General features: G+C 38.1%; 1 protein-coding gene across 5 annotated transcripts in view; it reads right to left on the bottom strand.

Moving 5' to 3' along the window:
- LONP2 (lon peptidase 2, peroxisomal) overlaps positions 1-11,819 on the bottom strand; it is a 58,739-nt gene extending 46,920 nt beyond the window's left edge. The window contains exon 1 of one of the 5 annotated variants that reach the window (XR_011326520.1): positions 829-1,115. Coding sequence is in view for 3 of the 5 variants with exons in the window: in XM_069793604.1 (XP_069649705.1) it covers positions 829-1,061 (233 nt within the window). In the remaining 2 variants the exon portion in view is untranslated. Of the gene's footprint in view, positions 1-828; positions 1,135-11,748 lie in introns of those variants that run through there. The other 4 variants (XM_069793603.1, XM_069793604.1, XM_069793605.1 and 1 more) reach the window with 4 other exon arrangements.
- Positions 11,820-22,941: the final 11,122 nt, after the last annotated feature.

The raw sequence follows: 22,941 nt of genomic DNA, 5'->3' as shown, positions 1-22,941 counted from the left end.
GAATGAGCTGAAAAACTAAGATAACGTAAGTCACCTGATTTAGAAACATATGTAATTTTTTCATAAATAATTTCATGGATTTCACTGGGGACAGGAACCCTGACATTTCAGCTTAATCTGGACACATTGGAAAATTGAGCGTTTGTAATTTACAGTTCTTCAGTGAAACTGTCAGTCTCACTCTGAACAAACATTTTGGATCACGTGTACCTGTTTAAGCGGATATCAAACAGAAGTTATTTTCTTGCAAAACCTTACTCAGTCCACTGACGTGATAAAGTTTTGAGAGCAAGGGTTGCAGCATGTTAGTTTTACTTATGCTTTATCCCACAGAAATACAATTCGTTTTCATTTTACATGAACTAGGTCACTATCCATGCTACTTAGTGGGTGAAAAATGTTGTTAACAACTGCGACAGCCTTAATGCTCCTGGCCTGCGTTCTTTGATCGCATTTTCCTCTTCCACCCCGGTCTCCTTTTTCAGGCTTTTCTTCCAGACGTCAGTCAGACGGTCCCCGACACCACGCGCCCCCGCCACGGCCGCTCGTCCGGCGCAGCGAGAGAACCTTCTCCGAACCGAGCAGCCTTTCCCAGACGGCGGCGGGGCAGAAAAGACTCGCCCCCGCGGCCCGGCCCACCCCCGCGAGCCCAACGCCCCCGCGGAGATGACAACATGGCGAGCTCGCCTCGGGGCAGCACCGTCCCCCGGGCGGGGAGGCAGGGTCAAGTTCAGCGCGCTGCCGTACGGCGGCAGCTCGGAACGAGCGCGCGAGGGCGCGGCGTCCGAGGCCGCCAGGGAGAGAGAGCCGGGCCGGGCCGGGCCGCACCTGTGCAGGGAGGGCAGGTCGTCGCAGTCAGAGGTGGGGTCGCTGGTGTTGGGGATGACGCCGATGATGGTGCTCCTCAGCGAGGTGCCCTTCAGGAGCCGGCTGCGCACCAGCTGCATGTTGCGCGGCGAGTCCACGCTCGTCCGCATGGTCGAGCCGGGCAGCAGCACGCCCTCATGGGTGAGCAGCAGCGGGAGGCGGCTGGGGATCTGGATAGCGCTGCCCGCCGCCATGGCCGCCCGCTCGCTCCGCCGGCGCGCCGCCCACACACCGACGCCACCGGGCGGCCTCGGCGCGCGGCTCGCCTCCGCCCCGCTACGGGCGCCCAGAAGGGACACTCCGCGCTGCACCCCGCACCTGGCTCCTGCCAGGCCGCGGGGCAGCGACGGGAAAGGCAGCCAAGGGCGCTACCCCGGCCTGGCCTTCGCCGGGGGTGACACGCCGCCGCCCCCTCGGAGGGGGGGCCTCCTCGGCCTGGCCTCACAGGCCCCCCGGGCCTTGTACAGTAAAGTAACTTCTAGCTCGCTCACTTTTAATCTTTCTCTCTCGGTTTTGGTTTTGGGGGGTTTTGTTTGTTTGTTTGTTTTTTCCTCTTTCTAAAAGACAGAGCCCGCTGCGGGTCTCGGCCGAGGAGGTTCCCCTGAGTGCCGCTGTGGCTGCCTCAACCACCAGGTGTCAGGCTGACACTTACAATTTATGCAGGCTTTAATTTATCTGTAAAAGAAAAAGTGCTATAGAGTCTGACGTAGGAGAGGGAGCGGATAACGAATTTATCATTTGTTAAAGGGGATGGTTACTAAGTGAAATCCATTTTTTGTTTGTTTTCACAAAAATCTGCTCTCCTGCACCTGTGCTTATGGCCAAAGGTTTCAGGACCCTGTTTCTTCAAGCACAGGTTAGTGCAGGTGCTCTTCACAGTGCTCCAGGCAGCCCTAAACCAAAGGGAGGAAATGCAGGATACCACATCTCTTCTGCAGGGCAGGGGCCCGAAGTCAGGGCCTTCCCCAAGGGCTGGGGAGCTGTGAAGAGCAAAGCACTCACTGGTGCTCCCTGTTCCCCAGGCCAAGCCAGGCAGGCTACCTGCAGAGACAGACCCTGGGACCTCGCCAAATGCCATGGGACTTTTACTGCAATATAGTTATTTTCAGCAGACCTGGAGTTATCAGCCAAGGCCATAGCTCACTATGATCAGTACCATTCCTTTGCCCAGTCCTGCAAAAGCCTGCCCAGGTGAAAGGGCTCTGAGAACTGAGGCCCTATGGAGACTTCAGATGAACAAGCGGGTTTTAGAAACTTTCTTCCCCCCCCCCCCCACTGGTGAAAAGAGGTGCAATATCAAAATTGCATAATGTAATGAACTACATTAGCCAATCTCTTGTTAATCACTGACTTGCACAATATGTTTTGAACAAAGGTAATTCTGTACAGAGGGGAAATCTCAGTGGCAACAAACTGACAATTTGAAATGCACAAGTATACCTACAGTAAAAAACTTGCTTAATCATGCAGTTTATTAATAAAGTAATCTGTTGGCCTACTGTAAAATGCAAGGTAACAGGATATATGGAAATACTAACAATATATTTAAATGCAGGAAGTTATTACAGCTGAGAAAAGTATCTTCTAAAGCAGCCACCTCAGGTACCTTAGGAAGAAGCTGGGATTTAATATACTATTCAACATGACATTTAGAAAACACTAATACAAAAGGGTACACAACACAGGAATATGGAAAGTATTTTGTGAACTTCCTGATGTTAAATATAATTACTCTGTAAACATATGTTCAGCACACAAATGTTTAAGTGTCTCTAACTATATTAGTTTGGAATGTGAACACAAACCAAACCTAAAGGTTAAACATATGGTCATCACATTTATTGATTAATTTTCTCATTCTGAGTCTTTTCATTAAAAAGAATCTACCAATCTTATCATGTTTATTTTTCAGGCTACTGTTTTTTCCCTCCCTCAGAGATGACTAAGTCCCTATGGTCATTAAAAACAGTTTCTTAATTCATTCTGGAACTGTATCAAAAAATCTCAATGATTGCTTAAAATTCCTTTCAATTTCTACTGAACAATTCTTAATACCCAGGGCTGTACTTTACTGCATGTACTAAGTGTGCAATACAATAGGGCCACATCCAGATTACTATGTCTAGATAGTACGTGATTGCCCAAATTGTTTTTTGCTTAAATACAACCAGATCACATTTGAACAACAGCCTTTCAGAACTTTTTTCTGGACTAGCTGAACCTTTCTTGATACATGGAGAAACAGCCTTGTATTAAGAGAATTCTGTGCCTCCAACTTGGAGGATTTAAGATCAGAAGAGACAATTGCCACATGGTCTGACCTCCTCTGACTCTCACCAGCAACTTCTGCATCAAGTCCACAGTATCCGAGTTACACTGAAATCTCTTAAAGGCATTCAGCCTTGATTTAAAGACTGACTGTAACAGAGAATCTAACACCTCTATAGGTATGTTTTTCCATAGTTGATTACATTGTTAAAATTTACACTCTGCTTGTAATCTCAGTTTCCAGAGATTTCTGGTTTCTGTTCTATCAAACAGATTGAAGAGTTGCCTACTATGATAAAAATTGTTCCTCTGTCAACACGACCAATATTCCATGATCAAGTGACAGCTTAACTTTGAGCTTGTCTATTAGCCATATTTCTATTTTTTTTTAATGAAATCTCATCCTCCTTAAAATGTGGGTAGCCTATAACTAGTATTCCAGTACTGGTCTTGCAAAATATCATATAAAGGGGGTAATACCCTCTTTGAGTTTCCATTTAATATTGCCTTCTTATGAAATCAAGCCTGAAGTTTGTAGTCCTGGATATAGCACCACTTCGCACAGCTTAAGTACTAATACTTTGGTATGGATGCAGTACAAACCTGACTGATGGAGATGGGTATCAATGTGGTATGGTACAAGACAGCGAATACTATACCGGAAGGTACAGTGCATCTGTTGATTCCCACCTAATAAGTCTGTGCCCTGCAGAATCTCCTGCTTTCAGTCTCTGAAGCTGGACTGACACAACAACTGGACCTTACAGAATTTTCATTGACTAAAACAGATGGGCACTGTTTTAGATCCCAGTTCAGCCAGGTACAAAACCAGCTCTTTCACATTAAGCACACAAGTGGTCCCATTCATTTCATGTCCTTCAAAGACTGAAAGGATAGCAACGCTCTTCCTGAGCTTGTTGACAAACCATACTAATAATTTTGCAATAATGATCTTCTGCAAGACATCTTTCTTCAAAAAATAATGCAATTCACAGATATGTGTATTTTATATCTGTAAAACTCACATAACTTTTTCCTCTCCCTCTGAAGACTCGAGATTAATAGGTGTTGCTGAAGAACCATACCCCAAGCATACAGTGTATCAGAACAATCATGAAAAAACCCTCAGGATTCTTAATCCAGAATTCTCTACTTCAAATACATCTAATAATTTCTCTTGCATCATATATACACCTCATTCTGTATAGTATTCCCAATTGTAGGCCTTAGGAATCCACATCATAGTGATTTTTGTACTGAAGACCAAGATGATAGATAAATAGAAATTTTAGCCTCTCACAATTCTTGCTGTTAACGTTCACAAACACTAGACTGACTTTCATATAAATGAAGACATTTCAGTTCATATTAATGCTGTATCTGGAAATTGCATAAAATTATTGTCTAAATTAACCTAACTTGACCTAACCTTTAAACTAATTACATAAAGAAATTACAGTACAACTGTATATAAAAGCATTTGCCTCAAGATTTATGGCCAACGGAAAAAATATTCTAAGTTAACTACTTGAAACTGACATGATCTTTTAAGTTTTGCACCATATAGTCATGATTTATACTATAAATGAAAATATATTTAAATTGAAATACTGATTATTTTGAAATAAATATACTCTACAGAAAATCCAAAATGAAAATTCAAGCTTGAAACAATGGTATCAAAATTCAGCTTCTTTTCTCCAGGATCATCATTCTTTGAGTTTTAATATGCAGGTATAGATTCCTATGCCCTCCTACCACGTAATCCTGGATTCCTCTGTCAATCCTTTTCTAGGTTGTTTGACACCAGACAGCCAAGCAATAAACAGCACAAGAGTGGGCAGCTCGACTGGAGCACCAAGCAGGCAAATTCAGTAGCTGCTTGATGTCAAATACAACCATAAGGGCTCACTTCTCCCTACTTTTTCCCTATAGGAGAGTCAACAGGATCTCTCTGCTCTCTGGCCACTGCTTCTGCCCATATTCATATCAGTGTAATGCCTTTGAAATCTTCAACACTGCAAAATGTTGAAGAGCTTCAAAATTTATTAGGACATGAGGGCTGGGAAGATTTGACAGATAATGTAATATATGCTAACTAGTTTTCTTTTTAAAAACCTGATAGCTTCTTTTTTCTTGTTAATCTACTGTATACTTCTGGAAATTTACATTGTAAAGTACTAAAAACTTTCAATTGAAACAGATCATATACTTGCTGTACGTCTACCTATTTTCATTTGAAGTACATTCCTATTATTTTGCATCACTGTTATTGTTTGGAAATAATATTATCATCACTTTAAAGTGGAAGTAATTTAACAGAAAGACAGAAAACACAATTATAGCAAGTATTATTCTTACAGATGCACAGGAATTTTAAACCATTTTGCATTTTGATTGGTTTAACTAAGACTGTGCATCTTTGATGTGCTACAGGTTTTAGAGTTGCTAGATCCTTAACTAGCTCTCATTAATCCCAATGTGATAGATTTGTTTTTTACCTACTAGATGTCAATTATTACTACTAATTTTTTTTAGCCTTTCTATTCCAGACCATAATTTTGTGACTTTGAAGTTCCCCTAAAACGAATGCTTTGACTCTGGCTACATAAAAAATGAAGGCTTTATTTACATGGAATTAGCCTTACCTGGAGGCTTATGATCTGAGGGCAGACTGAAGTGATCCCGTCTTTTTTAAATTTAGCAAAAGAGGTTCAAATAATTTTTGCAACTGCCAATCTACATATACTGAAGATACATTTCTTTCTTGGGAGGTTGTGGTAGAAGTTTCAAACCTATTGTCCTGGTTTCAGCTGGGATAGAGTTAATTGTCTTCCTAATAGCTGGTACAGTGCTATGTTTTTGAGATAGGTATGAGAAGAATGTTGATAATGCTGATGTCTTCAGTTGTTGCTAAGTAATGTTTAGTCTAAAGTCAAGGATTTTTCAGCTTCTCATGCCCAGCCAGCAAGAAGGCTGGAGGGGCACAAGAAGTTGGGAGAGGACACAGCCAGGACAGCTGACCCAAAGTGGCCAACAGGGTATTCCATACCTTGTGACATCACGTCTAGTATAGGAACTGGGGGGAGTGGGGGTGGGAGGGTCGCTGCTCAGGGACTAACGGGGCGTTGGTTGGCGGGTGGTGAGCAATTGCATTGTGCATCACTTGCATATTCCAATCCTTTTATTATTACTGTTGTCATTTTATTAGTGTTATCATTATCATTATTAGTCTCTTCTTTTTTGTTCTATTAAATTGTTCTTATCTCAACCCATGAATTTTACATTTTTTTCCCGATTCCCTCCCCCATCCCACTGGGTGGGGGGTGAGTGAGTGGCTGTCTGGTGCTTAGTTGCTGGCTGGGGTTAAACCACGACACCTATAAAACGTTCTACGGAGGTTAATCCCAGCACCTGTTTGAACTTGTTCGCAAAACCAAGTTGTAAAATGGTACAGCTTCATAATGCCTAAAGAGTGGGACATTTTGAGTATTAATAACACTGTTCTAAACCAAGAACAAGTTTCCATGCGACATAAACTCCTAGCCTGTTAAGATTTCATCTGCCTCTCTAAACTCAATTCTCTTCCCCTAAGTAAGATGTGCATACACTTCTCTTCTGCCCCCCTCACTGGCACTCCCTAGAGTCCTCAAGCCTTCTTCAGCTATTTTATAAGACAAGACACTCAATCTGTCATCTGACTTCCCCTTTCTCATACTGGTTCTATTTTATACTTACAGATTGTTTGATGCAATGGTGTTCTTTAGGAACTATTTCTTTCCAGTCTCAACTGCTATGTCTGTAAATGAAAAAGAAGTTTGCCCCCTTTCTTTTCAAATTCTCTCTCCACTGTGTGAAAATTTAAGAGCCTCTTTTAAACACATAGGGCTTCAAATCCAACAAAGCATTTAGGCTTAAAGATGCTATGAAAGGATGCTTTGAATTGATTCAAGGTGTATTTCTATACATCAGTTAATATGAGAGATCCTATAAATAATACAGAAGACTGGTGTCATATAAAGGACTTCCTGTCAGGATTTTACAATACATGTGATGATAAAACATACATTTTGCAGTCTTCTGAGGTGAAAGATTATATGGAGGCATGGCCAATGCCCTGTGCACAAGATGGACTACATAAGTTGTCTGTTCATTAGATTATTTTCCTCAATAATATCTCCTCTTCCCTAAGCACTCAGTATACTCTGCTGCTTCCTACCATCTTGGCATGCATCACGAACACCTCAGAAATCTTTGAAATACCATAACTAGGAAGAAAGTTTATGTAAAGCTATTCAAAGGATGTCATAATATAACTGAACTGCATTTTAAAGTTCATTTATTTTAATGTCTACTTTTTCTACTTACTGTAAGGTTGCAGTGGAAATTTTAAAATCTGTTTTTTAATGCAAGCTTTGTATTACGTATCCTCAGTCATTCTTTCTTCACACAAAAGAATCTTTGTTTTTTCACATCGAACTTGATTAAAAAGCTACCAGTTGGTTATGTAAGCGCAGCACATGGAACGCATGCCAAGAATTGCTGGCAGCATATTACTGACTAAAAGAGTGCGAGACCCTCCAGAAATTTCTAAAGCTGTATGTAGGATTCTTTCATGGCAATTGTAAAATACATTTTAGAAGTAAGTGCTAACAGACCTCACAAGAACAACTGAACTTAAAGACTTAATCTTTTATTCAAAAGCATAAGAGCATTCAAGGAAGAGGGCAGGGAAGGTACACAGAAAAAGAAATTCAAACTGACTGTTCAAATTTAAAACTTGAGCTAGAATAGTGTGGGGCAGAGAGAGTTCTTGCTTGTCTTGCCTAGCCAGGCAGGATTTTCACACCAGCTGCATACCACAAAAATAATAAGGACTCAGAGGAACTTCTGAACGACAGGAAAATCCATGGGAAATTAAAAGAAATGCCATTAGTAGAGCTGTGCTGATTAACGTTCAGATGAGGATACAGCTGTAAGGAATTGAAAGAGAATCTCACTTAAACTGAGTTTTGCTGCACACAATGTCATACTACCTGGAATATGATTTTTTTTTTCTCTCTTCGATCTGCATACTGCCAAATCAGCCTTTTTATGGGAACTGCTAGTAAGAGATAAAAATATGTTTCCTTAGTATAATGAAACTGAATGAGAGAGCTGAAGGGCCAGGTTTGAGTCTCATATATCTTTGGTATGGTTTTTTAAGCTTTGCCCTTTTTTTTAATCTCACAAAGGGGAAAAAATTGGGCTTGTAACTAAGGAAGTAAATTTTCTCCCGAAACCAAGATCGTAGCCACCAAAGAAGAGAAACACAGCTTATTGAAGTAAATAACTCTCCTGAGTCAAACTCAATCATATTTGTAGTCCATGTTTTAATGAAGCAACAGTTTGAAGGAGCTGCAGAATCACATTTTTAAGTTCCTCTTACCAGAAGGAGCATTTTCTTTTCCATAGTTCAGATGAAATTTGCTGAATGCAACCTAAAAATGGTATGCTAATGTTTTGCAGTAATTCTGGGGTTTGACCTTAAAGAAAGTCCACACAGACTGTGAGACAGAGTCCTCAGGCCTGTTTTCAAAATCATTACGTAGACAAAATTGCATTTAAATTGTGGGATGAATGTGAGTTTTGCCTTTGCTTCTTAGCAACTACTTAATATCCTACTATGGAAGAAGACCTGAATATCTCCCTGGCTCCCAGAACAGCAGCTAAAATACATGCTCTCACCCTAGGTTTGCTACCTTCTCTTGTAAGCTACAAGGAATCAATCTCATGCTATTGCTATAGGATGCTATTAACAAAGTTTTTTTTCTGTATTTTTGCACGTGTTCTCTCTGGAGGAGTTCAGCATAGATTGAGGAACTGTATCTTCCCAAATTGATGTGTCCTACCACAAAAGAGGGTGTCTGGCTGTGTCATGTAGCTAATTTGCTTTTTCAGCATAAAAATCAAGTTCTCTCTGGCTTTTCCTTCCAGTAATTGGGATAGTGCTTCTTTAACAGGATAGAAGGGAACACTGTTGGAAGTTCCTTGCAAGCTGAAAGTGGCAGTTGACTAGGCTGCTAGAGAGCAAGAGAACAATATAATCCACAGCAAAAAAGCAGAAAGAATGGAAAGTGGCAGGTGATAAGGGAAACTATCATCAGGAGAAATAAGCACAGAGACAGAGTAAATATTAAGTCAAGCATGGAAAGACAATATCAAAGGAGAAGGAATAGATAGGAAACAGAGGTGCCTTGTGTTGCACCTCTTACTGACTGTCAAATTCTGCTGCTGTCTTCGGAGCACCTGCTTATTGCACTGTCTTGGACTGGGGTAATTCAGCAATTCTGAAGTCTGAGTATTATATTTTTATATGTCTATAATGAGAATGGAAATGTCCTCTTTTAACTGATTTAACATTAATCTAAAAACATTTTAATTGATTTTTAATTAAAAAAAAGAGATGTGCAACTTCTAATCTTGATGATACCAAAAAGTGAGTAAAAAAGACTGTTTAAAGGCTAGAGCAAAAAGAAACTATTAATACTCCATTTCTCCACTCTTATTTAGTGCTAAATCTAAAGCAGGCCCCATTGGTTGTGGGGTAGGCTCCTAGAGATCTTAGAAGCCTTGGAATCATGCTTCTTTTAAAGAACATGAGAAAAAATGAGATTACAGCTCTCCTAATTGTAACATTATTATTATGTAATAGTTATAATTACAAAGCACTGTTCTAATGATCTGGGATTATCTATGTACTAGGGGACATTTAGTTTTTCATAGGAAGCAGGGAAGTCAATGCACAACCTCTATTGTACTGATGGACAACTTGGTTTGGCTCTTCAGGGCAGCAGCACAGAGTAAGGCAGCCTTGACTTTACATGTTCTGCTAGCCTGTCCTTGTTTTACTAATGCTTCCAAGTTCACAATCTAATCCTATTGTCAGACTCAAGTCACATAACAAAAACATTTTTGATTGCTACTATTTATACATAGTCCATTTTATTAACTTAATTAATTTAGTGCAGTATCACAGGGGTTGCATCAATACTAAAGCAATGTTAAATTGGTGTTTACATGAAATTCACTGTGTTAGACTACTAGTATAGTATTTTCTTGATTTGCAACTTTATTTCAGTATAAAATCTCATTCAACTTTAATTATTACTCCTTAAGCCTCTCTTGCAGTATTTTTGTTCAAGTATTACTCCACTGACATTTATTGCCCAGATTTTCTTTTACCCTAATCATTTGGTTGCAGAGGTACTGCTGAACACCTACAACTTCCAAGGAAGAAGTTTAGCAATCCTTATTTAAGACTTGTTCAGTCCTTCCTTGTATTTTGCTTTGATCATTTACTTCCCTTTTCTCTTTGGCTCACATGGTATTTTTGCTGTTTCTCCCTCTGTATTTTCTTCTCTTCATTTTGCAACATAATGTACTTTCTATCATATCTGTTCAGACAAGAACTCTGAACAGACTGCCTGGTCTAGATTTAGTCATTCTTCTCTGTTTTCAACAGTTTGATAGCATATTAACTGAACACTGTAGGTCAATCAACTCAAGCATGTATACCTACCTGATCCTTTTAAAATCTGCAGGATAATGATTCCCTACATGAAGCATGACCTACTCGTCTTTGAGTTATTCAACCAAGTTTTATCTACATTATTTAATTTTCCAGAGGCAAAAACCTTCAAAAATAAAGTTGAATTGAAGCAGTTACCTATCTCTGAATTACTGAAATAATCCTTTTCACACTGGTCATTCATTGTTATCATATCTACACGCTGCCATTTGGTAGAATCTGTGCTACATAAACATGCAGCTCTTCAATACTGGTTTTGATCTCTATACAAACTAAATGGCGACATTAGCCAAAATGTTATCCATAATTTCATGTTTGAAAATATTTTTAAGCTGCCAAATATTACAAATATTGTTCCAGCTGCAATGATTTAAAGCCACTAAGTAATTGTAACTGTGTACGACCTGAGGACGTTTCAGGAAATTGTATACTAGAACCAATTTCCTCTTTAATATGGTTGTCTAAATTCAGGTCAGGTAGCCACTGACCTCATTGTCTGAAATTCTGGAATCTCCATAGCAGAAACATATCACGTGTACAACAGGACTGCTACTTCATGCTGATTTCTCTAATGTACATAAATTAAGTTAAAAACACCTTGTTTTTCATAGAAATGATTGTATTAGCTAAGCACAACAGCATCTATCTTTTTACATTTTTATCCAGTTGGCCTTCTGGTAGAATACTATGATAAAGAATATACAAAACATGGCAGATATAGGTACATTTATTTTTATCTATTGCCTCTTTGTAAAACTTCCTTGCATACAAACTTTTTTTCAGTATGTACTATAAAAATTAAAAATGTTTATCAGTGTTCAAAAATTCCTGGGAGTCTTGCAAAAAACTGCTGTAAATAAGGACATGTAGAAAAGAAAGAAAGTACCATTAGACATAAAGTATACATTAAATAGCTGAGCATTTTCTGTGATTTACAAATATGAGATTAACCAAGTCACTGTGATATGCATCAATTTCTTAAGTTGGGCATATATTGCACTATTCAGCTTCGTGATTAAACATGAAGGCTACAGTACACTTACCAGAACTGTGCTGAGTAAAGAGTCTTCCATTTAGTTAGCAGCTTCTCTAGTAACATCCAAGACAGCAAGTCGTGTTACCAAAATTACTTCTATCTATAATTCAGTCACCCATTTTGGGATTAATTCTTCAGGCTAGGAAGAAAAAACACAATCCTGAACCAGTGCCAAAATGGACTACAAATTAACAGAAGCAAAAGCAAGTTTTATTTCCCGCACACCTCTGCATAAATCTTGAAATTTTACTCCACTTCATTCTCCTCACATTCCTTTACTTTTATGCCCTCTTTTACCAGAGAGGCAAACAATCTGTATTGATGTATCTAGTTACCTCTAGAAAACATTAATGTTGATATAGTAAAAACATATAATGTAGGTTCCTTTTCACATAAGCTATTTTGTCCTAAATTATGGAAATGTAGAACAGGAGAAGAAAGAAGCTGGTTTCTTCAATGTTTATTTATATGCTATTAAGGAAGGGAGGACCATATTTTCCTGTCAATTGCATTAGAGGAAGCCCATTAGATTCAATTCTGGCATGCAAGTATTAATGATAGCAATGTTTTTGTCCTTATCCATTAATGAAATCTAGGGAATATTAAATTGCTGTGCACTTGCACATTCTGGAGTAATCCATGAGCATAGCTGTAAGAGGTAGCCCAGTGAGGAGAACAGTCTCACTGAGTACTTTGCTTGGTCTGCATCTGTATGCAAACTAATTAGCTACTGATAGCCAAGAGTCCATTGCTAAACAAAATGTGCAGTAATGGACTTCTGCTTATCTTCCTTTTAATTTAGACACTAATTAAGATCTCTTTTTTCTACCTAACTGTTGTTTTTTCACAAAATGTGTACAATTTATATTTGAATTTTTTACAAGTAGTTTCCACTTAGAAACAGATGGAAAGCCTGACTGCTTTACTCCAAATGCAGAGAGCATTCTCCTTTAGCCTCATCTGTTTAAACATAAATATTTATAAATAATACCTATACTAGGTTAATAAAGGTTGAGCCTATACAATGTAGTTTAATACAGTTTTAATAGCAATCAAAATGTCCAACAGTAGGTGGCACATGTATTATTTGCAGTATGAGTATTTCACCATCTTTCTTTCTGATTTAATTCCATAGTAGTTTTAAAAACATTTACAGTACAATTGTTAAAACGCAAATACCTTGACATAATTTAAAGGGATAATTATTTTTAATTCTTAATTGCTACATTAAAAAAGAAGGGAAGAAACAGCAAGCTAGCTTTTCAGGAAATATTAGGCTATAGGAAATTAACTGACAAAACACAGTGACAGCAGATAAATTACAAAAGCACCATTTAAAAATTAACAGAAATTTACATGTTCTGATTCTTTTTAGCCTCATTTTTTGTTATATCGGCTATTTCAAACAGGTAGCTGTGTTAGGCTGATGATTATTATCTCAGCCCCCACAATTTCAAGTGGAATAGAATTTTCGTATGCGAACAAAAATGTGGCCAGAAATAAAATCTAATAAAACCAGGTCCTATGAACACTAATGCAGAAAAAAATGCAGACTTTCCCTATTTCTTTTAAGATATGCTTTATTTGGGATATTGAGGACTCAGGATAGGATATTCAAGTATTTTTTGGTATTTGAAGGTCTCAGACCTGGTTCACCAAAAAAGAGCTCACCTTCATTTATTGCATATTCAGTATTCAGCCTGTTGCGTCAAGTGCTTTGTTCAAATTTGCCTGTGACATCTAGTCTGTTCCATGAAGAATAAATGGTTTCAGACACGCTGGATTTCTAGGTTTCAGGTACACTTTAACACTTTAAACTTGGAAGAAAAAGATAAGAGGCAGAGAATTTCATATCAGACACTATGCTTCTAATGCTTCTAGGAACTATGAGAGTTCTTTATAATTTTCTTCTGAATGCTGTTTTAGTGAAAATAATGTAAGACAGGTTTCTTGAATATTTGAAAATTGGTTAAATATGTGAAAATTATAAACAGTTCAAATCAAGCAGCATAAACAGAGGAAAAAGTAAACAATATAGGAATTAATAGCTGGACTTTTTCCATGCTATCATAATTTACATGTTCTAGTAAACTAGTGTCGATTTTGCACTAAAAATACCAACTCCTGTGCTATGAATACCTATGAATATGTACGTGCTATGAAATATATAATCACAGAATAGCTGAGGTTGGAAGGGATCCCTGGAGACTATCTAGTCCAAACCTCCAGGTCACAGCAGGGTCAGCTAGAGGAGGTTGCAATGTCTATTTGGGTTTTGAATACCTCCAAGGACGGAGACTCTGCAACATCTCTATGCAACCTGGTTCCAGTGTTTGGTCAACCTCACAGTAATTTTTTTTTTTTTTCTTTTTTTCCTTCTGCTTAAACAGAATCTCTTTTATTTCAGTTTTGCCCACTGCTTCTCCTTTCACGTGATATCACCATGAAGAGTCTGGCTCCATCTTTCTATCCTTCCAAGAAGTATTTATACATATTGATAACATCTCCCTCAAGCCTTCTCTTCTCCAGGCTGAACAATGTCAGCACGTCCCCTCAGTATGTCAGATGCTCCAAACCCTTAATAACTTTTGTGTCCATTTGCTTGACTCAGTCCACTATGTCCACGTCTGTCTTGTACTGGTGAGCCCAGAACTAGGACACAGGACTCCAGATGTGCTCTCACCAGTGCAGAGTAAAGGGAAAAGATCATTTCCCTCAATCTGATAGCAGCTCTTTTCCCACTGGAGCCCAGTCTTCCTAATGCAACTTACTACAGTATGAAATCAAGAGGAGGAACATTAAAATCCTTGGAGTATTGAAAGCTCTCCCTTCTCTGAGTTAGCAGCTATTTTTCCTTACTGAAACGATGAACAAGAGATCCCCACAGAAAAAACAGATTGACAGTTATGACAGGGTGGGAGGCTGGAACTTGGAAACAGGAATTTCTTCTGCCCCAGTTGGTTTACAGCTCAAATTCCCCCAGTAACCAATCTTTTGCAGAAAAGATACAGAAAATACTGTTACAGAAAACATGCAGCAAATGCAATGAACCTAGATATAGTATATCACTATTTTTTTTTTTAAACTTGTGAAGTTGTATTTTAAATTCATGTTAACACATGCTACAAGTTTAGCTTTAATGATGATTTAGTAAGGTAATAGAACTGTCAAGATACTGGCAATTTAATTGAACATACAAGACCAGGTGATATGCCTTCAGGATTTTTTCAGTAGAAAACAGAGAAAAACCAGTAGTCCTTTTTAGAACACTGAATACAGGTTAGAGTAAGAGTTGTAAGCTCAGATATGCTAAAAACATTATATCCACCAGTCAAACAAAATGACAAATGTCCAGCATGAATTGACTTTTCCATTGTGAGAACTCCAAGAGTAGAAAGCATAATCAGTAAAAAGCATAGATATGTAATACTTTTCTTTCTTTTTTTTTTCCCTTGGAGTGATGATTAGGTTTAAAGTACAGCATTCTTTCACTATGTTCTAAACTACTCAAAGACCAAGTTACAAGGCCAGGAGCTTTTGAACTGCGGAGCAAGTGTCAACTTTGATCAGCATACTTCTCAGGTCTTGTACTATAATCATTGGCCCCAAACTGGAAATTTACTGCTAAAACTTTATCAGTGATTTCAATATAGCTCAACAAATCTATTTTAAGGAGAAAGAATGATGTGACTGGAACATGAATATAGCAGTCTGAAATACATAATTGGCTGCTGGACCATTATCACAACAATTATAAATGCACAACATTAACTAGGAGATAATTTCTGGAGATCTGATCTCAAAGTCACCAACACTAGATCACTTTCAATAAATATTTAATAATTTAATTTTAATTATGACTTACTATTTGATTTAATATTTAATTAACATAATTAATATTTATGAAGATTGGAAAGAGCTGTATTGTGCCTTGATCAAATATGCAGGTGATCTAAAACTCTGTAGAGGAAAAAGATATGGCATTTAATACAACAGAAATATAGTGACAGAGGAACACTAGGAAGCAAGTAGGAAACAGACAGATTTCTGCAGTGTTTGTAAATATATGTGCATGTACATGTAGATATATATTATAAAAATATAAACTATCCGTGTGCATACATACATGTATATATATACACACATACCTATATGGATAAACACTTTAGCTGTTAAAATACAGCTTTGGTACAAGCTGACTCTAGTTACAGTTTGAAGACTCTTGAGCAGGAAAATCACATGAAGAAATCTGCATAAATAAATGAGATAAAGCAACCAAAATAAAAAGAGTGGGGGCTTAATTCTAAAGCACTACTGGGAAAAAATCCCACTGATTCCAATTAAAATCTATGCAATTCAGACACTGAGGTGACGTTTTTGGGCATGATGTGGGTATAGGAACACATGGAAAGATAAGAGAGACAAGAAATAAGAACATTCTAACTGAGCAGTAAGACAAAAAGAGGGTGTAGCATTTTTTTATGCCTAGTAAATATCAAATAACAAATTATAAAGATTAACAAAACACAGAAGAAACAAAAGGCAGACTTTTAGAAGTTTTTTTTCATTTTTATCAGACCAATGAGACATTGGACTGTCAATATCATCACTGGAAATGTTAACCACACAAACAGACTAAAGTCTCTCAAATTAAAAGTTCCTAAATTTAAGCTTCTCTATCCTCAGCTGGACAACACAAGTAGCAAGTTTTCAGGAAAAACTGTGATGGTAATGAGAAGTATATTATAGCTCAGTTAAAAAAAAGAAATTGTACTGAAGATCAAAATGCAAAGGGAAAGTACACCATTTATACTCCTTTACATGCTTTTCTAATTTTTATCACTGTGGTACTGTCATAATGGCATATTCTAAGCAGGGAGAAAACAAAAGTGATGACGGAGAGACTTTTGTAACCAAGGCAGAGGCCTGATGCATCCCTAGAGCAGAAGCAGACTGACTAACATATGATTAATATTTGTCTTAAACCTAGACCTATGAATACTAAAACAGCCTAACCACTGAGACTATATAAGGATTTTGTAACATTTTAACAATATGAATAACAAAACCAAGCAAAAGCATTTTTGTAACAAAGCTAAGCATATATATATTTATATGTATGTATATACATACGGCAAAGGGGCATACAGAGATTTGTGGTACAGCTGCACAAATGGGGTAGAGAAAAACATCTGCAAGCAGTAAAATCTGAATGAAAGACAAAGCATGTAGGGCAGGCAGGGAAGATGTCCAGGGAAACCAAAATTACCCTGCAGGAAAAGCAGAAAGTGTCTCATAAAACCAGAGTAATCCTGCAAAATAAGCAAGAAACATGCCTGGCAAAAGCCAGAACTCCAGGACCTCAAAATAAAAAGAACTATGACAGGATGGTGTGAGAAGCATAAAAAACTAAGGACAGAGGAAAGACTGCAGGGGAAAAAAAAAGCCTCCTTCAGTTCCAGCTTTCCTTGTTGAAGAGCTCTCAACTCTCATCAACTTGATTTCTGCAACTAAGACCATCAAGGGCTATAGCTGTCAGTGCTAACCACACTGTATCAGGTCCATGGGTTTTTTTTACACTCAGCTAGTTTACAAGATTGTTAAGGAGTAATACTTTGAACGTGTGTTGATAATGATTGACAGTGATTAAGAACTAACCATTGGCAACGTGTATTGTTACTGAATATCAATCTAATAAAATGTTGCTTTGAAACCGGCCTTATTTATTTGCCCTCTAAAAATGTTCCCATCACTGTGATTTCTAATTCCCCAATACACACAAAGATACACAGATGTAACACATATATGCACACATGCATATATTCAGCTGGAATACTTTCCATGTTTATCTCCAATGATAACATTCTGTCATGACTGGAAAAAATCCCAGGTATTTTGCCACCAGGTTTAAATAGTTACTTAAAAATTGTTAAAGCTAATTATAAGCTTTTCAAATTTTTGCTCCAAAGAAAAATCTGAACAGGGATAAGAAACTGTGGAAATGGAATATTGGCATAACAATCAATACAGCACCACACAAGGCAGATTGATAAGTAAATAAAAGCTCTCTTCTTCAGAAATATGAACCCTGTTTAAAACACTGATTCCTATCCACATCAAAGCAAAGTGAGTCACATCTGTTTGTAACTGAAAAATAAAATGCAGAAACATAAAGGACAGTTGAAATTTCATTAGCTACATTATTAGGAAACAGTGTCTTTCTTTAGTTTGTTTCTTTAACTGGGTCAATATGTTGTCAAGATAATGTTTAGCCCCAACCTGAGCTGAGCTAAACTCACAGAATATGACATCTCAGCATTGCTGAAAGGTAACGTGAACATATGCCCTAATACTCTGTGCATGCCCTGTAGCAGTATGAGGAGGATACTGGTTATGTGTAGCAAATGCCAGTTTTCTTCAAGAAGGGGAGTATCCTTCAGCACAGAAACAGAGCAGACAGTGTTCACTGGAAAGAAGGGCTTCATTCTTAGCCCATGAATGTGACCTTACCTTATAATTAATTAGTTAAGTGGTGTATTCGGGTTGTCTTTTATGCTCCTAAAAAAATGCATTGTAATCTCTGTCTAGAAGTGTCAAAAGATCTTTATATGCTTCAGAACACATAATTTTCTACAGTTAACATTTGTAAGGTCAGTCCAACAACCATAAAATGAACGTGGTGAATACATAATAATATCTCCTGTTTTCCCTTGGGTTGGCTGTTAATCCAATGGATGATGCAAGGTTGTTCTCATCTGCTACGTATTCTTGGCTTTCACCCTTAATGATGAAAGGATATAGACACAGATCTTAGCTACGAAAAGTTTTGTGCTGTTCCCATTGTTTAACTTAGTACATGATTCTCAGAAAATAATAAAATCAAAAAGGTGAGAGAAACATAACGTATTTAACATATAAAAGAAAAAGACAAGTAGGAGTTGTGTATAATATACAGAAAAACAGAGAAACAAACACAAAAGCAAAAATAAAAAAGGTTTGCTGCATCCCTCCTTAAACATTATGCAAGAAGATCTATTCTGTACCCATAAAATGAAAAAGGCTGTGAAAAATTCTCAAAATTCATCGATCTGCATGTCTCTCCAGCCAAATTAGTGTAGAGTCCCAATCAAAAACCAGCTGAAGCTGCAAATGGGTTTTGTGTAAGTTGAATCCAAATGTCCTGCTCATAATTGGCATGAATACTTAAGAATACTGTAAAATTTATTTATAACCTTCAATTAACATTCATAGCACCATGGGGTGGGATCAGAATGCTCAGAATTTTATAGTATCAAGTCCAAAAGAAATGAGTGAGCTTTACATTTGATATTAAACACCCCATGAAACTTCAGTTTCTAGTGCTAGAACCTGACATTTATTTCAACTTAACATCAGCACTCTGTGACTTCACTCCAGGGGTTGAAGAAACCAATGATTTCATCCTATTCTCCTGTGGTCGACATTTAGCTCAAAAATCAAGACTGTCCTCATGAAACAATTTCTCAATTAATGCTTCATTTTACTAAATTCCTAGAGGAGTCATTTTGCATAATAAATTTGTTTCATGAGATGTTGCTCTGTGGAAATGGGCTTTGCATGTTATGTCTAAAGATGTCTTCAAATAAACTGATTAACAGTGCAAGAAGATGAATTTTATTACTTAAGCAGTTTCCCACACAAGTGTCTTACAAATTTTTGGGATTGGAAAAAATTCCATCAAATATTTCACTTTTTAAATCAGGGACATTTACTTATTTATTTACAGATTTCAGCACCTTTTAAAAGCACAGCTTGCAAGCATTGGGCCTGAAAAAGTCTTCCCTGGGCAAAGTACTATGGAAATTCCAAAGAACAAGACTTTTTGTGGATATCATAGCACATTTAGTTAGCATTATATTTGCTGCTTTAATACCTATAAATTCTACTTTGTATTTATGAATGATTTTACTAATATTCTTATTATACTTTATTACCACATAAATACTTAAAATGAAAATATTTTAAACACTTAAAATACAGCCTGGTTTTGGAAAGGTAAACTATATGGTCTAGGAATGAATATTAATAAACTATCAATCCTTTTTTGTGAATGTAATCCTCAGCTACAATTCAGGGTTTTCTTATGCAATAGCAAGATGAACAACACAGGAGATGAATATATCACACCTACGATGAATAAGTAACAGCACAATGGGATATGTTGTCCCAACATGTCCTCCAGTGACCGTTCATTTTTTAATCATTGACCTTCATTTTTCTACAGATGTATTTGCAGAATTTTTATAGGAAACCATGAACCTCACATGAAAATTGAGTTAATTTTCTGTATTTTCATGCTCTTAGAATCTGACAGATTAACATAACCTCAAACCACCAAATACGAAACCATTGGCTCTACAGAAGTTTCTCTTATCTGTATGCTTATCTTCTCTCACATGTGAACAGAGAACACAATACAGAGACTACAGAAGATTGTGTATACTCCAGTTTCCTCAACTATATGAACACAAAATACTTGTGCTCCACAAAGAAATGGTGCATCTCAGCCTGCCTGCTTTACACCACATCACACCACCATAAGCAAATAGATATAAAAAAATCCCCAATGTATTTAAATTGATGCAAAGGCCCTACTGTTCAATCTCTAACTCACTTAACCTTAAGTGTCTCCTTAAGTCTACATTGAATGGTGGAAAGCAGATACTGAGAGTATCTTTGTCTCTGCATCATCTCTGTTTTGACACTGCTTCTCTAATGGGGAGAAGATGGCAAAGAAAAACAGCAGCAGAGCTTTTTTCCTTATCTTTCCTTTTCAAAAGCATCATTCCCCATTTGCATCTTATAGTTTGCACATATGTTAGTACACAGATCTGATCTTCAAAAGCAGGGATATACTGTTCCTGGATTCTCTCTTCTTTGCCCACAACCAGTTCCATTGGAAGCTGCTATTATCAAGAGAAGAGCCGGTTTCGTTGCTACTATGGAATAATTTCAGTATGATGAAATTAACTACCTATCTTGAATAAAAAAAAACAAAAACAAAAAAAACCCCAAAAAACCCAGATGACTTTTGCTCCATACTCATTGAAGAACTTTTCAGAAATTTAAAAAGGCTTAAAGACTATTCTCTCCACCTTTACTGTATGTAAAGAGAGGAGCCTAGGACTGCCCTGAGCAAAAAAAAAATCTATTTCTCCACATTTTCCATAAAGTGATATCTCATTGTAAATTACAAAAGTAATTTTTTATCTTGTGATATGGAGGCTGTGAATGAAACCTGGTGTTTTAGTCCAAATCTAAGGAAGATTTCTGACAACACAGAATATAAATTTTTAATAGTCTGATTGAAGACCAGTGAGAACTTCAGTCATCCAGAATCTCTGTATTCTATGTGACCAAAAAGTGGGAATTAAAAGTAATTTTTAATGTTAAAGCACACTTTTCACAAAGACTCTAGTAGTACTTTTTCATTATTCTAAAAAGGGTCTGATTCCTTCTCATATTGCTACAGTATCTGATGTCCAGCTCTTCAAAGGCACTCAAGCATTATGTGCTATAGAAATCAGTAGCAGTAGGCAACTAAGTATAGGGTTTTGTACTGGGATTGTGTGGCAAGGTTTTGGTAGCGGGGAGGTTACAGGGGTGGCTTCTGTGAGAAGCTGCTGGAAGCTTCCCCTGTGTCTGACAGAGCCAACGCCAGCCAGCTCTAAGATGGATCCACCGCTGGCCAAGGCCGAGCCCATCAGCGACAGTGGTAGCGCCTCTGGGGTAACAGACTTAAGAAGGAAAAAAAGTTGCAGGGCACACAGAAATGGCAGCTGGAGAGAGGAGTGAGAACATGTAAGAGAAACAACTCTGCAGACACCAAGGTCAGTGAAGAAGGAGGGGGAGGAGGTGCTCCAGGTGCCAGAGCAGAGATTCCCCTGCAGCCCGTGGTGAAGACCATGGTGAGGCAGGCTGTCCTCCTGCAGCCCATGGCGGTCCACGGTGGAGGAGATATCCACCTGCAGCCTGGGGAGGACCCCATGCCGGAGCAGGTAGATGCCCAAAGGAGGCTGTGACCCATGCTGGAGCAGGTTTTCTGGCAGGACTTGTGACCCTATGGGAGACCCACGCTGGAGCAGTCTGTGCCTGAAGGGCTGCATGCTGTGGAAGGGACGCATGCTGGAGCAGTTTGTGAAGAACTGCAGCCCATGGGAAGAATCCACATTGGAGAAGTTCGTGGAGGACTGTTGCCCATGGGAGGGACCCCACGCTGGAGCAGGGGAAGAGTGTGATGAGCCCTCCCCCTGAGGAGGAAGAAGCGGCAGAGACAACGTGTGATGATGAACTGACCGTAACCCCCATTCCCCGTCCCCCTGCGCTGCTGGAGGCAGGGTTGTAGGTAGAGAATCTGGGAGTGAAGCTGTGCCTGGGAAGAAGAGAGGGGTGGAGGGAAGGTGTTTTGAGATTAGGTTTTATTTCTCATTACCCTGGTGTGGTTGATTGGTAATAAATGAAGTTAATTTTCCCCAAGTTGAGTCTGTTTTGTCCATGACAGTAATTGGGAGTGATCTCTCCCTGTCCTTATCTTGACCCACGAGCCCTTTGTTATATTTTCTCTCCCCTGTCCAGCTGGGGAGGGGGGGAGTGATAGAATGGCTTTGGTGGGCACCTGGCATCCAGCCAGGGTTAATCCACCACAGGTTTACATTCCATTTCTTTGATGAGTTAATACTGATTTGAAAAGTGCTCAAGTTCAAGGAAATATAACTCAAAAAAGCTAGAAAATAAAAGATTAGTAAAACATTCTACTACATATAACTTCTAAACCCTTTTTTCTGAATTTATTAAAAGGAAAATTTATTTAATATTTATTGTACTTGTACAAGTTTTCATGTAATTCTTTTATAAAAGACATTTAGCATTTTTATTCAAGTTATTCTCAAACATTCTGTATGCATAGTAATAATAATTAAATCAGGAATAACTCCTTTTCAACTATTTGCTTATGGTGCCATAGGAGCCCTTCTCTAAACTTACTCCAGTATTTCTACTTGAAAATTAATGCTTTTGTCTACATCTATTTCACCAAGTACGAACAGCAAATTTGCTCCTAATGACTAGACGTTATAGGTTTTAGAAGAATGATTATGCATAGCACAAACTTAGAACTAGATAAAAACACCACACAAAAATAAATGCATTGTTGATAGAGGAT

The sequence above is a fragment of the Haliaeetus albicilla genome, chromosome 10 (assembly GCF_947461875.1).
Source record: "Haliaeetus albicilla chromosome 10, bHalAlb1.1, whole genome shotgun sequence".
NCBI lineage: Eukaryota > Metazoa > Chordata > Aves > Accipitriformes > Accipitridae > Haliaeetus > Haliaeetus albicilla.
Note: the sequence above shows the minus strand (reverse complement) of the source record. Positions and strands in the feature narration are given on the sequence as shown.